This window comes from Eublepharis macularius, chromosome 19, assembly GCF_028583425.1.
Source record: "Eublepharis macularius isolate TG4126 chromosome 19, MPM_Emac_v1.0, whole genome shotgun sequence".
NCBI lineage: Eukaryota > Metazoa > Chordata > Lepidosauria > Squamata > Eublepharidae > Eublepharis > Eublepharis macularius.
In genome coordinates, this window is record NC_072808.1 from 7,346,299 (window position 1) to 7,364,446 (window position 18,148).

The 18,148-nt window shown below is 47.2% G+C and overlaps 1 protein-coding gene across 2 annotated transcripts in view; it reads right to left on the reverse strand.

Moving 5' to 3' along the window:
* Positions 1-18,148, reverse strand: part of RARG (retinoic acid receptor gamma) — a 151,872-nt gene that overhangs the window by 40,621 nt on the left and 93,103 nt on the right. The window contains exon 1 of one of the 2 annotated variants that reach the window (XM_055003375.1): positions 8,050-8,492. The exons of the other annotated variant lie outside the window; for it this stretch is intronic. Coding sequence (XP_054859350.1) covers positions 8,050-8,200 — 151 coding nt within the window. The 5' untranslated portion in view covers positions 8,201-8,492. Of the gene's footprint in view, positions 1-8,049; positions 8,493-18,148 lie in introns of those variants that run through there. 2 annotated transcript variants of the gene reach the window in all.

Sequence of the window (18,148 nt, forward strand, 5' to 3'; positions counted from 1 at the left end):
AGCACCTTTAAGACTAACCAACTTTATTGTAGCATAAGCTTTCGAGATTCACAGAAGAGAACTGTGATTCTCAAAAGCTTATGCTACAATAGAGTTGGTTAGTCTTTAAGGTGCTACTGGACTCTTTTTGATTTTGTCTCCGATAAGGCTCTAAGAACAGAAGGGGGTTGGAAGATCATCAAAGCCCCTCAGAACTTAAGATCCAGAGGAGTTAGCCATGTTAGTCTGTAGTAGCAAAATAGTAAAGAGTCCAGTAGCACCTTTGAGACTAACCAACTTTATTGTAGCATAAGCTTTCGAGAGCCACAGCTCTCTTCATCAGTGCACTTATTTAAGACTATGTTCTGTTAATGGAATGTCTGTATGATACCTGTAGTAGTCTTGCTCTCTCTGTTTTTAGACACATGCAACCTATGTGTTGCTCAAATCTGGTTGCAATTTGGAGGGTGCCTGTATGGAGAAGCAGCCCAAAATAGATATTTGGGAACTTGGGTGCTGTAGCACATGAGTGCTTGCAGTTGAAAATCATAAGCAAATCCTGCAAAAGTGACTTTCAGGTGGAATCCTCCAGGTGTGATGGCATTTTATAGTGTAGTCCTATGTCCAAGATTGCATGGGGACAATGGAAGCATATCTTGGGGAGTGGTGTGCGGATGAATTTCTGGCAGACTCTCTGCCTCCACAGCTGTAACTGATTTCCCAACTCTGTTCTCCAGCTTCACAAAGTCACACAGCCCCCTCTCCAAAAAAACAAAACAAAACCCTAGCACCACTCCGGGCCGCAAATTCTTGTTTGAGGTTACTGAAAACAAAATGCTATCAGGACTGAAAAAATGGTCTGTTGCTCCCCCAGACCTGGGCAAAACTGACAAAAGAAAAGAAAAGAGAGAGAGAGACAGAGATCTTGAAGATATCTTGAGCCAACAGCATTTGGGACCAAGTAGGAGAGAGAGAGAGAGAGAGAGAGAGGCAAAGAGGGCAGCGCTAAAAAAAAAACAGAATGAGCGTTCCAGCATCAACAATGGAGGGAGGAGCTCATAGCTCCCTCTGCAATCTGAGCCAATAAAATAACTGAGCTGGGAGGAGCACAGACTTCCCCCAGCAACTGGCCTGTCACTTTTCAGGAACCAAATCACTGAATTCTGCTTTAGCTCCTGCAGAGGAAAAAGGAACCAGGAGTCCTGGCTCCCCGCTCCACCTATGGCTTGCCCAAACCACACAGCCGGCTCCTCCTAATTTTGATCCTGAATCCCCTGCCCCGAAACATCGGATCCTCCCGGAAATTCCCAGAGGTTCCTCTTGTTTCTTTCCAGGATACTTGGTCCAGGACACTGTCAGTCAAAGGTCTGCCTCTGTGGCCATCAACCTCAGATGGACGGGGAGGGAAGGAGGAGAGGTCCTGTTTATCTAACCATCAGAAACCGCTGGCAAACGAAACATCAGGTTCCTTGTCAAGCCAAGCTGTTATCAGGCCTGTCATTTCCTGGACAGCACTGCATTTCAGCTCTAGCTTAATCCTCTCTAAATAGCTTCTGTACACACCCAAATAACTGGCTGGAGCCACCATGCAGGGGAGGAGAGGGAAGAGATGGACTCTTGTCTCTCCCTGTGTGTATACAAACCACCGGTGTCCACAGTGGGCTTGGGTACCAATAGATACTTAAAGGGTGATGTTCACGAGAGATATGGAACCTGACAATCCAGATCTGTCTCAAGGAAGTAGTAGCCCTCGACTCTTTTCCTCTTATGAAGAAGCTTTGTTTTGAAAGAAGTTGGGACTGAGCTTAGCATGTAATTGGCATGTAGTGCTTACAGTATCAGACTGGGGTCTCAGAAAGCCACGTTCAAGCCTCCCTCTGCTGTGAAAGCTTGCTACCGACCCCCTAACCTACTGCACAGGGTCGTTGTGAGAATAATATAGAAGAGTGAAGAATGACGGCAGCTGCTTTGAGTCACACTTAAGGAGAAAGGAAGGGTATAAACGTAAATCCATATAAAATTGTAGGGGTTTGTTTGCACTTTCCAGGTTAAGAAAAAAAGGAGCAAAGCAAAGCAAAGCAAAGCAAAGCAAAGCAAAGCAAAGCAAAGCAAAGCAAAGCAAAAAGCAAAAAGCAAAAAGCAAACCCAATGCAGTTGAGCATCCAAATAGCTCCGGAGACCCTAAACTCTTGATTTTATCTTGATCCGTCAAAAGCCCCAGTTTTTTTGCACCCCAAACCTCAGCGTTTCAACCAAGGTCCAGCTATCCCAAATACTGCTGGAAGCTTCTTCTCCTTCTGTTTAAGAAACCAGAGAAGTTCTGCTGGGCCAGAACGGGCTTACAGTGGCCAGAGCTAAGCTTTTAAGGCCCTGGAATTTTAATTGTACCTTTAAATCTGATTTTTTTTTAAATCATGTGTTTTAGATTATCAAGTAATAGGTTGTTATGAGTGCAGAGTACATCCCAGGAATGGTGCACGCTAGAAATTAAACATGAAATAAAAGAACTCCAATTTATTCCTTTGGTCATGGCCAAAGAATTATTATTATTATTAAAAAAAAAACACCTTAAAGCCAACAATGCAATGAAGGTGAGAGTAAAAAACAGCGCTTTGGGGCAAAGTACGGCATAAACAGCCTCGCTGCTTAGAAGCTCACCTAAGAAACAAATCCCCTTGGCTAGATTGGGTCTCCCACAGGGTACTTGGTCCAGAGGGAAGAGAGGCTTTCTTTCTCACAAGCATGCTGGGTGGGATTTTTAAAAAAAGAATGAAAAAGGGGGTCTTTCCACCAAACCCACCCACACCCTTAAATGGATCGCCTGGGTGGACACAGTTCTTTGAGAGTGGCTTTTTCTGGGTGTAGGTGAAAACCTTGATCCTCCAACCCAAGCCAAAGTAAGCGTAGCCTGTGCCAAACCAGGGGCCTCTGTACAAATTGGCTCCAAAATCGCATGCCAAGTTCTCAAGCTCCGGTGTTGCTCGGAGCAGTTCTGCGTTCTTATCTGTTGAGACATCTCTCGCAATGGATCCACTGGCAGGCTTGTAAGCTGCCAGCAAGGAAGCAAGCAAAAAAGGGGGAGGACGGGGACGGGGACTGGGGGGGGGCAGAATCCTGAGCAGCCCCTTACAGATGTCATCAGCAATTGCGGAAGCACTTTTAACCCCCAACTGTGGAAGACGGTCTCCTCCTTTGTACTCCCAGCTAAGCCAGCAGTCTATCTGCAGTCGCCAACCCCAGGCCCCTATTCCTTCCCTTCCTCCAACATTGCTTAACCCGAATCAGAGCAGCTATAGTTGTTGGAGGGTTTTAAAGGCCTAAATTGCTGAGATTGAGGAAATTCCTGCCCTCCGCTTGCCAGAGCTTCAAACAAGTCATTTATAACCAGCCGTAAAATGTTTGCAGCTGGGATGCTATATAAGCCATTTGTCTCAGTAACAGCATTCCTGCTGGCAGAGACCATGTTCCGCACATGGAAAAGCACACATACCACACACACACTCCACACTATCGTATTCATATGTCTCTATACATATTCACCTACCTACCCTCTCCCTACTAACAGATGTTAACAAATACGCAATATACACAACAGTGACCCTCACGCATACAAGACCGTTCTTTTACACACTGTTCAGCAAACAGCACGCTCACACATGGGTACAGCTTTATTTCGAATGAAACACTTACATGTATAGCCTTACATGATATACAACACATTTCAGCGTGCACGCTGGAAACTGACTGTAAGCTAATGACAAACCTTCACACTCCAACACAGTCTACACTATTAATCACTTATTTTGAGTAGTGTTTTTTAAAATTACAGTTGCGATTCCCAGGATTTCGTACCAAATAATAACTTCTGCACATACACAGGGGAAATGTATAACCATGGAATATATAATAAGAATCCAATACAGAGTTGAAGAAATGCTGAAACAGAACATTAGCAATTCTAGGGATGACACAGGAGCACATATTTAAAGCAACAGATAGTACATAAGGCAACAGCGGTGAAGTCCATGGTCCTTAACTCATTAGCGAAGCATCTGAGAGCCCCTCCCTACAATACAAAAGGCTTTTTGAATAATTCGGTTGTGCATCGTTTGCAGAAAGCTAGGAGAGCAGGGGCTCTCCTGACCTCCTCAGGCAGGCCGTTCCACAGGGTAATAATAACATATAAATCCTTGCCTATGCATTTAGCAATGGTTAGCAACTCAAACGCGCCCTGCTAACAAAATCACTGGTTTCATTCAATAGTAAGTGAGCCCAATTTATGTTTTCTGTGTGTAACAGCCGATCAGTTACACGGCTGAACCGGCTTTGCCTTCCCACAGGATATGGTTGCAATTAGCTATGTTTGGATGCCCTGAGATCAAAACTTATCCACAAAGTTCACTGAGAGCCTCAGGCCTGTTGCACACTCTCTCTCTCTCAGCGTAACTTACCTCTCAGGATACTTCATTCATTCAAGCTATTTATAACCGTTAAAACATTTGCCGAGCCATCTACATCCAAAACCTGTTGCATTATTAAAACCATCATCTGTTTAAGACTCAAGAGGATCCGTGAGGCATCGTGATTAAAGAGTCAGGCTAGGATCTGGGAGACCCGGATTCGAATCTCCACTGCCACAGAAGCCTGCAGGATGACTCATGGCCATTCATACACTCTCAACCTAACCTACCTCCCAGGGTTGTTGTGAGGAGGAGAACTATGCAAGCTGCTTTGGGTCTCTATTGGAGAAAATGGCGGGGGATAAATGGAATCTGCTATTAACAAATAAAGGAGACTTAAGCAGAACAAAAATAAAGCATAATCAGAAAGAAAAAACATCAGAAATCTACAAGAAGGGAAATGAAAATGGTCTAAGCACCAGATGAGTAGCCACAGGAATGGTGGCAAAGCAGAAAAGATCATTTTCTGATGCCCACCCATTTGAAAGTACAGCAGAGACTCAATTGCTGGGAAAATTCTTAGAAGAGAAGGTGGCTCTTTAAACGCCATTCTCCCAGACCGCTGGGGCTTTACAGATAATGACCAGCAATTTGATTTCTATTTGGAAATAGACGAGACAGGCAGTGGATTTGTTTCAAAATGGGCACGAGTCAGTATCTATGACTCACACTAGCAAGCAACCAGGCACTGACTTAAGCTTGCGAACAAGTCTTCCAAAGCACCCCACATAACTGCTGTAACGTAACCTGGATGTGATCGGTGTACAGGGTTGTACCCGTGCCCAAATCATGCCTCTTATTTGCTACAGGCACAGTAAAAATATCACAGAAATGCCATCTAATTACTATTTCTGTTAACTTCCTGCTATTTTAGGCGCCTCTAACATTGGTGACAAGCTAGAGTTTCATGATCTGATGTTAACAATGCTTATGATCCCATCTAGATTTCACATGGAAGTCAATCAGATAAGACTGGGTGGCTGTCACATGCAGCTCTGGAACTGTTTGAGTGTGGCCAGTGAAGCTAACTGCACACTGTGGATAAGAGAAGTTTCTGTGCTTTCATTTCAGAAGAGTTCAGCAATCGAAGCCTATTTTTCCAAGTGATCGCCGCAGTCAGTTTGCACATTTCATAAAGGACACTGAGACCAAAAGTATCCTTGCAAATAAGTTTGAAAAAGTTACCAGGATGCTTTAAAAAAAAACACCCTCGTTTGCCTGCCCACGCTTGTCTGCATGAGTTATTTCTGCCACATCGTCAGCCCAAAAGGAAAATAAAGAACTCCGGCCTCTTGCAAGACGAATCTCTGCTTAAGCTCTTCTTCGTGAACTCAGAGCCCACCCAGGACATCACAGATGAAGAAAGAGAAGGACCTAAGACGAGATGTGCCCTATGGGGAAAAGTTAAAACCCCGCAATATTGAGAGACTTGTTGCTGCCTCTTCCTTCCCTAGGATTTGTGCAAACAGGTCAAGGATGCTGGGTAGAGCAGGCAGGAAGACACCAGCCAAAAGGGGGGGGGGAAATCCAGATGCCTAAATAAGTTTTGTGACAGACAAACAGGTACATTACTCAGAAAAGTCCTACACAACCCTATCTTCACCTTACTTTCACCTCTACCCCAACTCCAGCTTCACTCCCAATTTCCTGAACCATCCCTCAGTCTCCATTTTGCTAGCCTAGCAAGCAGCGTCCAGAATAAGGAATGAAATATTTCACATCACAAAACAGGGCAATTTGTAAAAGATGTCCCGTGGCTGAAAGCCATCACTTCTAACCTGAAAAACCTAACTCCGTATATGCAGAGAAGATGGCTGAGTAGGAGCACTCTATGGAGATGGAAAGGCAGGCACAGATGGAAAGGCACTCTGTGACACTGATGACACTGAGAGACCTCTGTCTTTTGGTGCTACACCTCTGAAGATGCCAGTCACAGCTGCTGGCGAAACGTCAGGAACTACAGTGCCAAGACCACGGTGATACAGCCCGGAAAATCCACAACAACCAACATTCTCCGGCCGTGAAAGCCTTCGACAATACATCGGAAAGGCACTCTGTTCACGCACAGAGGTACACTCGTTATCACATAATGCAAATGAAGGTATGAGAAGTGGGGCTCTAATTGGGTCTCCCTCCCAAATTCCCCTGAACAGTCCTTTTTGAATTTTGATTTCCTGAAGAAGGGATCTTTGGCTTTCCAAAGCTCATCCCCTGGAAATCTAGCTGGTCTTTAAGGCACTACTGGACCAGAATCTTGCTCTTGTCTTTCCTTTAGAGTTTTCACCCCCCTCGCCTCCTGCTCTCAAACGCTTTGAAGGGGAAAAAATCCTCTCCAGATTCAATTCCAGATCTAGACAGGAAGCGTTTTGATTTCCAGGGGCCGGCGAAAGAGTTAAAGTGCCACATTTCTAGCGAGCGCTTTGGCAGCCGGGCCGGGGTGGGGCCGTTGGAAATGCAACCGCTTGAAAGGGAGCGAGCGAGCCAGTTCCCATCGGACGGGGGGTGCAACGGAGGGGGAGGGAGGCACAGCCCTTCAACGGTGTCCCCAGGTGCCCCCAAAGGTGCCCCCCAAAGGTGCCAGGGAGCTGCCTCCATCGGGCCCGGCGTGGTGTATAAATCAAAGGTTTTTTCTTCAGCAAGTTGTAAACAGTCGCGGTGCGTGCCAAAAAAGCAGAGAAGGGAGGGAAGCGATTTGGCAGCCGCTCAAAGGGAAGCAGGACTCGCTGGGGACACCCTTGGGTGTTTGACAGATCCCTCCCCTCGTTCTGTTTCCCCAACGGGCGTGAAAAGATACGCGATCCCCCTCCACACACACGCACACACCCGCGCTTCTCGAATCATTGCGCTTCATGATGCGCTGCCATCCGTTTTAAGGGTTTTTTTTTTCTTTTGAAATCAGGGAGAAGGGAAAAGCTAACCCCAAATCCCAGCTTTGTTAACAGACAGCCTGCATCGTCTCCCCAAATGCAGGCCCCCGGTGCCTTCTCCTTCCTGGCTCAACCCCTCCCCTTCTCCACCCACATTCAGGTCGCGAAAAGACTTCAAAGTTTTTCTCATCTGGTGTTCATAATACGCTTCCACATCAAGACAAAGGCACAGAGTCAACAAGGGTATCCCCAGTTTCCCATGCGAACTACTGCAGCAGCCCCCTCGCCGGGTCAAGGAGGGAAGGGGGCGCCAGAAAGGCTTCACAGCCACCGACAGCAACAGTGCAATCCTAGACACAGTCATTCCAGTCGAAGCCCATTGATTTCAATGGGCTTAGGCTGCTGAGGATTGCACTTTCCGTTTGCATTTCGCAGCGCGGTCCTTCCACCCCACCCCGGTGCAAAATATTCTCTTGCAATACCCGGAGGTCCAACTGGAAAAGTTGGAACATTTGGAACTCCGACCCACCAATCAGCTTTGCAAACACACACGCGCGCACAGCGCCCTCTAGGAGGATGCCCGCGCTGATCCACTCGTGCTCGACACCCACGCACGGTTTTCATACCCCCCCCCCCCCGATGGGCACCCGCAGACAACTAATTCCTCCAACCGCGCCCACCCGCTCCCAAAGAGAGCCCCAGCCCAGCTCCGGGCGCTCGGCTGGGCGCGCCGGGTCACCTACATTGCAAGCTGGCCGGCTGGGGCCACCCGAAGGGATCCAAGCCCACGAAGCACGGGCCGATGCTCGACTTCCGCAGCATGCAAGCGCTCCGGTTGGTGACATCGTAGAGTTGCCGCGGCGTGACGGCGAACGCCTCCATGCAGTCGTACATCTCCCTCTCCGGAAAGGATCCGTTTCGAGTGGAAACGGGCGAGGGATCGAGAAAGGAAGAATGGTGGTGGCGGAGGCGGTGATGCTGGTAATAATAATAATTATTAGAGTGGTCTGTTGTTATTGTTGTTGTTGATGGTCCAGGAAGAGAGAGCGTGCAAAGGGCTCGCCTTTCGGGCTGCGCTGCCTCGCACCCAGGGCTCCCTGTCCGCGCGTAACGCGGGGCGCACGCCACGAGTGAAGTTGGACGCCGGAGTCCGGGCGCTGCGCCCGCGCTTGCTTTCCGCTCCGAGGCGATTTACCTTTGGGCGAAAGCGGCTCCGGACTTGCCGAGCTCGTGGGTGTGGCTTGAGGCTGGAAGGGGGCCGAGCCGTGTGGGAGGGACGTCGGAGAATCTGACTAAGCGCGGCCGCCGCCGCCGCGCTCCAAGGAGGACCTAGGAAACGCGCACAAACACTGATTCGGCAAGCTTGCGACGAGGAAATAACAGACTCACACACACACACACACACGTAGGCAGCGTTGTTGGGGGTTCCCCCCCCTCCTCTCTCGCCTAAGCCTCACCTGCAATACCTTTTCAAAACAATAACAGCGATGCCGACTGACTTGGTCGGATTTACGCACAAAGGCTGGGGCTGCGATTCAGACAGAGGCAAGAGGACGCGCCTGGGTTAAGGTAGCCTAATTAGGGTAGCCCGTGTTGGTCTGCAGTAGAAAAGCAAGATTTGAGTCCCGTTGCACCTTAGGGACCAACTAGAGTTCCAGGGTATGAATTTCTCCATCAGGCGAAGAAGAAATTAATAAACTCGCTGAGGAGTGATCTTTGCCTGCTCTATAGAGAGGTGAAATTGACTGAGCCTTCCACTTTGTCTTTTAAAACTATGCTTCCTGGCTAACATTGCCTCTCTCTACACCTGCATGCATCTGAAGAAGAGAACTTTGATTCTCGAAAGCTTATGCTACAGTAAAGTTGGTTAGTCTTAAAGGTGCTACTGGACTCTTATTCTATATTTGCTACTACAGACTAACACGGCTAACTCCTCTGGATCTCTCTACACTTGAGCATTCTCGTGTGAGATGTCTCTTGTAGAGAGACTCTAAATTGGATCCTGACCTGGATAGCCCAGGCAAGCCCAATCTTATCAGATCTTGGAAGTTAGCAGGGTCAGCCTAAGATCGTAATTGGATGAGAGACCTCCAACAAAGACCAGTTACAGAGGTAGACAACGTCAAACCACCTCTGTTGGTCTCGTGCTTTGAAAACCCCAGTAGAAGTTGCCATAAGTTGGGTATGACTTGAGGGCGCTTTCTACCACCACTTTAAGGTGCAACTGGACTTGAACTTGGATTCTGGTGACCAGACTCATGTTCATTAGGGTTCATTAGGGTTGATTAGGGTCTTTGCTTGCAAACAGGAGCAGAAAAGAAATCCAAATGTTTGTCATTCTAACTTCTTTGATCGAGTAAGGCAGGGTCCTGGGAAAGCTTTAGGGGTAACGAATCCCAATAGACCAGAGAATACGATTCACAAATCACCTTGGAAGTATATCTGCAGTGTCACTTATCCTGAACTGTTGTCCTCTTTAGTGATGTATAGATAGAGTTGCCAACCTTCAGGTGCAAAACCCGTGCAAAGTTGCATCTGAAGAGAGCTGTGGTTCTCAAAAGCTTATGCTACAATAAAGTTGGTTAGTCTTAAAGGTGCTACCGGACTCTTTACTATTTTGCAACTACAGACTAACAAGGCTAACTCCTCTGGATCTATGGCCTTCAGGTGGCGGCTAGAGATCTTCTGGAATTACAACTGATCTCCATGCTACATAAATCAGTTCCCCTGGAGAAAATGGTTGCCTTGGACGGTGGACTCTATGGCATTACAGCCAGCTGAGGTCCCTCCCTAGACCCTGCCCTCCCAAGACTCCACCCCCCCATCTCCAGGAATTTCCCTACCTGGAGCTGGCAACGCTATTTGTAGATAGAGATGCCCAGCAGACATGGGCCTCTGTAAAAAGTGTCAGTCCCTGCCCCACCTCTCTCCAGCCCCATCTGCATATGTGTGGGTGGAATGGAAACTTTACTTCACACAAATGGCCAGTTTGGTGTAGTGGTTAAGAGCATGGGACTCTAATCTGGAGAGCCAGGTTTGATTCCCCATTTCTCCGCTTGAAGCCAGCTGGGTGACCTTGGGTCAGTCACAGCTCTCTCGGAGCTCTCTCAGCCCCACTCACCTCACAGGGTGTTTGTTGTGGGGATAATAATGACATACTTTGTAAACCACTCTGAGCGGGCATAAAGTTGTCCTGAAGGGCGGTATATATATCAAATGTTATTATTATTATTAATTTATTTAATACATTTTTATCCTCACAAGAGGCTGGAAGGGCAAAACCAAAAAGTTAACAGGTTATGGGGAGGGAGGGATTTAATTAATCTGAAAGAAAAGGTTCTGATTTTAGGAATGCATCCGAGCAGGCCTCCACCATCTCTACATGCCCACAATCAGGATTCCAGATCGAATCCGCAAAAGTTTATGCCACAATAAACTTGTTAGGTCTGATTTTAAATGTGATGCCGGTGAGGCAAAGAACTTCCGCAAATTTGGATGGGCTCAGGGTCTCCTCGAAATTGAGCCAAATCTGTGCTCATGTAAGACACCGATACATTATCTGAAAGGCCAGTACAATATCTGAAAGAAGCCTGGCTATGGATCTCTGGTGTGCAAACTAAGCAGCCAATACCTGCTTTGCATGGTTTGCAGGCAGCACAGTTTAAATGGACTCCAAGCCCGTGCAAAGCTGCACTGAGAAGTTCTTTGCTTTGCAAAGCAGGACTCACTTTAGTGCTGCAGGGGAGTTTTCCACCCTTTTGCAAGTGGGGAACGGACAATTTCGGTTTTTCGGGTGCATTTATTAGCTGTGATTTTTAATCCTCATTAGTGAGAACAAAATCAGACCATGGTTTTCCAGATACCTGTTCCAAATTGAATTAGGGGGACTAAGGATTTTTACGTGTCCATGTTGCAGCCTGAGCATATGCTCCTATGTCACAGAAGTACACGTGTTCCTTGTTAAGTTTTATTAAAGCAAAGTCAGAACTGGAGGCATACTCATGACTGCCACCCAAAATGGGAGCGGTGTGGATCATTCCTTCTGCCTGACCATATGGACAAGCCCTTAGCTAATGAAAGAGTATACAGTAGATACGGATAAAGGCCAAGCTTTTGTTCCCAGCACCACTGAGGACTGCAGATATTGTGAAAGATCTCAACCTGAGACTGTAGACTGAGAGCCATTGTCACTCATAATACTGGACAAGGTGGCCTAATGGCCTAATTTATTATAAGGCCGCTTCATATGTTGATAAAGTATAATGCAATTTATCTGGACATAGGGTTCTCCACCCTCATTCTGTGAGTGGGACAGTGGGGGAAATAAACAGTGCTTTAATTTCAGGAACTAAGGAGAGGAAAATTAAACACAATTTTCTGCTGTTTTCAGTAGCAAATAATATCTCATTTCTGTTTCAGCTGGAGGACAGAAGCAGGCAATGCGGAGTTTAATGAAACGCCTAGATCTTCTTAACTAATTAACTTAATTTTTTGAAAATTTCAAAAATATTGACCAGATCAAGAGAGGAAGTTTATAAAAAAAACCACCGGGCTTTGACTCGAATAGCTTTGGCTCACTTTTAAAATCTGCAATCAATGAATTAATCTCTTGAGTAAACGAATCTTTTCAGCTCCGAGAGCAACAGCTAATTCTTTCTTCCAAGATTATACATGATGGGACATTGGAGAGAGTATTTCCCAACCAGAGGATATTGGATCCACACTGTAACCTATAAAGGTTTTAATCTGGCCTATACAATGTATAATACTCACAGAAAAGATCTCTTTTACAAAGCAAAGCTGGTGTTCCTCCCGCTGTCGGAAACCAACCCAAAGTCAATCTCAGACTCTTCGCAGTTTGTCACCATGAATTTACACTTGCACTTTTCACAATGACTCAGACATCTCTTTTTTCTACCTGACGTCTCAAATATACACCACAGCACACACTCACACTGTCTCCCTCAAACTGGCTTTGCAAATAAGTTCGTAAAGTTATTAAGCCTCAAAAATGTTTATTAGCCAACCTGCCCACACATGCGTGTGTGAGTCATTGGTGGCACTTCAATGACTTGAAAGGGGAAAATAAAAGAGGAACAACTTTCTTTCAATTTACAAAAAAACACTAGCTTGCCAAATAATCAAGAAAAAAGCTTACTCCAGGGCCTCCAGCCGCAGTTCGATCTACAGAAATCAGTATGTGGAAATTTTCATAACATGGAGAAATATATTGTTGGCTGTTAATTCCTGTAGAGGTCTGCCTGAGGAGGTCAGGAGCGCCCCCACTCTCTTAGCTGTCCACTGCAAAACCAAATTATTCAAAAAGGCTTTTGTGTTGTAGGGAGGGGCTCTCAGATGCTTTGCTAATGAGACTTCACCACCGTGTAGCCTTACGTACTACCAGTTGTCTTAAATATGTGCTCCTATGAGCTACTTGTGCTTCATGTTGTCTAATGTCAGCCCTAGAATTGCTTATGTCCTGTTTCAGCATTTCTTCAACTCTGTATTGGATTCTTACTAACGCTCTGTCTTTGTAAACTTGTGTTTAGTTACCCTGTGGCATTGTTTATGGAAATATCCTTGAAACTGACTGCCGCGAGCCAGCGGCATGAACTAATCTCATGCTGTATAATCCGCCTTGAGTCTCAGTGGGAAAGGTGGACTACAAATGACATAAATAAATAAATAAAAATAGATCAGATCATTATTAAAGGTATAGCTGTAGGGAATGGTTCGAAAGCTGGCAAACTTCTTGTTAGTTTGGAGCTGATACTAGTCGGTCAACTTGTTCATTCTCTCTCTCTCTCTCTCTCTCTCTCTCTCACACACACACACACACACACACACACACACACAAGGTTACTGAGCCGGATTTGATAAGGTGTGGAAGCTCCTTGATTAAAAACCTGATATCAAGCACCACAAGAGCAAAATCTAAATAAATACTTTATATTCGACTACAAAGTGGCTCTATCAAAACAAGGCAGACCAGCTGCCCAACAAGATAGTCTGACAACACTAGCTACAAAGTAGGAGGGAGAAAAAAAATCAGTTTTGAATACACACACTGTACAATCCTGAACAGAGTTACACAATTTGCTGTTAGTCTCCTAATATTGATGTTGCACACATTTGGACACATTCTCTTGAAAAAAGGCAGAAGAGGCTGTCTCAAATGCATGCCGTCAGAGCATCTCTCAAACACAAGCATGGCCTCAAAGCTGCTCACACACACACACCCTGACCCGCATATCTTCACTGTCACATCTCTTAGCCCTCAAATCCCAAATACAACCATCTGAGAATATATCATTTTTTGCCATAGACTCTGCATGCAAATCTCTCACTCCACTGGGATGGGGTGGGATGGGGGAACAGCTAACGGGGCAGAGGAGAATCATTAATATTCAGTTGATCAACCCCACCCCTCATTTCAATAAAGGGCAGAGTGGCGATTAATTGATTCACGTCCGAGCCCAGTGTCTCATAATCCTGCCGTGAGCCAGTGATCTGGCTGCAAAATTAATTCTGTTTTTGGGGCACCACCAGCAGAGTAACAATAGCCCAAAGGGACTGTTCAAAAAGAGAACCCACACGGCTTCACATGCTGCATCTTCTTCCCATACATGTGAAGCTGCCTTATGCTGAGTCAGACGAAGGTTAGTATTGTCTACTCTGACCGGCAGCCGCTCTCCAGACTCCTCTCTCACGCCCCCCACTACTTGGTCCTTTTTACAGAAGATGCCAAAGACTGAACCCCGGACTTTCTGTGTGCAAAGCAGAAGCAGCCCCACTGAGCCGCAACCTGTGGCCTCATTCCTCAGCCAGGCAGTTCATTTCTCAGGAAAGATAGCCCCGATTCCTTTTTTTAATTATGCGTTTTGCCTTCTGCCTTAACATGAGCCAGCAGAACACAACATCCCGTTCGCTGTCAGCACAAACACGGCACTCGGGTCACAGTCCGTGGTCGCTGGACCAGAATAGCGAAATAGGAGCCCCCCAGTGTCTAGGGCAAGCTGTCTCTCACGCACGCTGGCCAATAGATCTTTTTAGCTGCCCCCCTCCCTGCCGCTTCCACTCTCTGGCTGGGCCAACACATACAGGCTAGCTAAGTTGGACCAGGCCTATGTTTGCCCCTCCCTCAGTCCTGGCAAAGCTAGCTCTCCCCCCCCCTCCAGTTGAGCCAAACTTCATTCCTCCACCCCTCACTGGCTAGGGACTAACCTACATTCGCCTTTTCCCACTAGCTAAACTGGGCTTCCCCCTCGCTGGCTAGGCCTGAATCCCTCTTCACTGGTCGGGCTAGGCTCCCTGCCAGTAGCTGGCCAGGCTGTTTCACCCTCCCTCTTCTTCACCCCCCCCCCCAGCCTCTCCCTTTCCTTCCAGCGCGAAGGCCCAGCGAACGTCAAGCGAGCCAGCGGCATGAACTCTGCGAGAACCCCCTTTGGGTGCAGTAACCTCCACGTGACCCAGCTTCATGGCAGCCCTTCCCTTCCCTTCGCTGCCTGCAGCACGGCAGCCAAACCAGGCCTTTGCTCTCTCTCTCTCTCTCTCTCTCCTTCCTTCGGCTCACTTTTTCCACAGCCGCCTGGTGCCCCACAGCTTTCAGAAAAGGGGCTCCCAGAGCTGGTCCCAGCAACCATCATAGTCTTCCTCCCTCCTCTCCCCCCCCCACCCCCTGCCCAGGCTGCCAACTAATCCATTTTAAAACAGTACTCCAGTTTTGGAATCCTTAACTGAAGCCAGGATTTTTCACTGATTTTGTGCTTTGTTGAAAATCTCAGACCGATCAATGAAAAGAGCTCCTGATTTCCAGGCATTTAAATACATTAACATAAACAGATGAGCTACAGTCTCAGAGAAGAGGGGGGAACGGGGAGCTGTCTCGGAAAAGCAGCCCTCTACTTGCTATTCAAACCGCCCTGCACTCAGCAGATTCTTCCACAAGAGATTTCTCCCCTCTATGCTTTCTGCCAGGGTTTTTTTGTTTTCTTTTTTGGGGTGGGTTGGTGGTGACAGGAGTTTCCCAGAGTTTGAAGAATTGAGGAAGGATAGATTTTTAACCCCCACCCCCACCCTGTGCAACCCCCCCCCAAATCCCAGTAGAACAGAAAGAGAGATTTAACATGCTACCCACACAGTGCCACAACCAGAAACAAATTCCTCTGAATTTGCTAAAAAACAGATACCTCCCCCGCCCCCGATTTGTTATCACCATGCCTGGCCTAGACAAACTAGTAAAGAGTCCAGTAGCACCATTAAGACTAACTAACTTCATTGCAGCATAAGCTTTCAAGAACCACAGCTCTCTTCGTCAGAGGCATCTGACGCTGTGGTTCTTGAAAGCTTATGCTGCAATAAAGTGGGTTAGTCTTAAAGATGCTAGTGGTCTCTTTACTATTTTGCAACTACAGACTAACATGGCTAACTGCTCCGGTTCTAGACAAACTAGAGAATCTTTGGAGGATGAAGCCCTGTTCCTTATGTCCCCTTCCCATCACCGCCAAAATTCCTGTAACTAATTTCTGGAATTGTGTGTGTGTAGGGGCGGGGTGTGTGCTATCCTACTAAATAAAAGCTCCATCTCCTTTCATGTCTAGTCAGACCCTACAATACATCCCCCCATCCCACCACCTGCAGTAACAACAACAACAATAACCGATTTATATACCGCCCTTCAGGACAACTTAATGCCCACTCAGAGCAGTTTACAAAGTATGTCATTATTATGCCCACAACACAACACCCTGTGAGGTGGGTGGGACTGAGAGAGCTCTGAGAGAGCTGTGAGTGACCCAAGGTCACCCAGCTGGCTACAAGTGGAGGAGTGGGGAATCGAACCCAGCTCTCCAGATTAGAATCCCGCCACTCTTAACCACTACACCAAACTGGCTAGCAGTTCTCCCATGGCATGTCAGCATTCCCAAGAGCTGCTGATGTTTAATTCCAGTTGAAACACCAAAATATCCCCATCTCATCCTTGCAGTGCCTAAAATGGTATAACGTGGCCCCCCACCCCCGGCTTCCAACACATAAGCATCCACCCATCCTTAACAACCACTGCGTGATTGTGTGGACCCAAATGCAACTTGAGTTAAAGACTCCTGATCGGAATGAATCACTTTGTGAATACAAGCTCTCGAGAACTTCTGCCCCAGGAGCTGCGTACAGTCCCTTCCCCTCTCCCCCTTTCCTCCCCCCCCTCCAGCTTCTCAAGACTATACTGACACATAATTCTGGACGGCAGCTGCTCCCCTCTTCCCTGCCTTGTGGCTTTTCCTTGCCTGACTGGGACTCCGGCCCACAAGGGATTCTTTCCTGCGTCCCTCTGAAAGGTCCCAATTAGCCTGACCCGCCTGCCTGCTAATTCAAACCAGAAGCTGCTCTGCATAGACTCAGGCTCCGGGGCCAGGCTGTGCGGGAGCCCAACACACAGACATTCCCTCACTGGCTTTTCCCCCATGGTCCCTGCCGCTGCTGCTCACATGGGACGGGCCAGCTAAAAGGGGAAGGCATCTCTCGAAGCTGGTGGACTCAGGAGGACAGACAAAAAGAAAATGCTAGTGATTGAAATGTGGGATTTGCTGCATCGATGGCATTAAAGGGGTTTGGGGTCATTTCACAGAAAAAGAGCTGGAGGAACTCATTAGCATAACTCATTAGCATATGCCATGCCCCTTGACATCACCAGAAGTGTGTCATTGGCATAACTGATTTGCATATGCCACACCCCTGACATCACCTATTCTGGCTGTTTTGGACCCAATCCTAACCATTCAGGGCCGAAATTGGGCCCAAAATGGCAAAAAGGGGCTGAAAATGGCCAAAAAGGGGCCCAAAACGGATCGGGCCGCTGCTGAGCGGGAGAGTGATCCACCACCTGTCAAGGGCCCGATCCAGGCCGTTTCGGCCCCAATCCAGGCCAAAACGGGCCCAAATGGACGAGAGTCAGGTGGGCAGGGCCACCTGACATGCGACCTCTTTGGGGAACTGCTAGAACTGTGTTCCTGCACATTCCCCCTCAAAATGAGCTCTGGGATTAGATAGATTCATGGAGGGCAGGTCTATCAGTGGCTACTCACTATGTTCCCTTACATATTATCTGTTGCTTTAAATATGTACTCCTATGTACCACCAGTGCTCCATGTTGTCTAATGTCATTCCTAGAATTGATTATGTTCTGCTTCAGTATTTTTTCTACTCTGTATTGGAGTCTTGCTAATACTATGTCTTTTAAACTTGTATCTATTTACCCTGCGGCATAGTTTACAGAAATGTCCTTGATACTGTAATGAAATGTCCTTGATACTGATTGTACTAATCTCATACTGTGTAATCCACCTTGAGTCTCAGTGAGAAAGGCGGTCTATACATGACATACCGACCTACATACATACATACGTACATACATATATACATACGTACATACATATGTACACACACACATACATATATACATAAAGGTGTTTAGATGGATTCATGGAGAGCAGGTCTATCAGTCGCTACTAGCCATGGTGACTAAAGGGAACCTCCACCTTCATAGGCAGTTAACCTCAGAACACCAGTGCAAGGAAGCTCAGAGTTGCCAGCTCCAGGTTGAGAAATTCCAGGAGATTTAGGGGTGGAGCCTGGAGATGGTGGGATGTAGGGAGGGGCCTCAATAGGGTGCAATGCCCGTTTGGTGCAGTGGTTATGTGTGCCGGGACTCTAATCTGGAGAGCTGGGTTTGATTCCCCACTCCTCCGCTTGAAGCCAGCTGGGTGACCTTGGGTCAGTCACAGCTCTCTCAGAGCTCTCTCAGCCCCACCCACCTCACAGGGTGATTGTTGTGGGGATAATGAT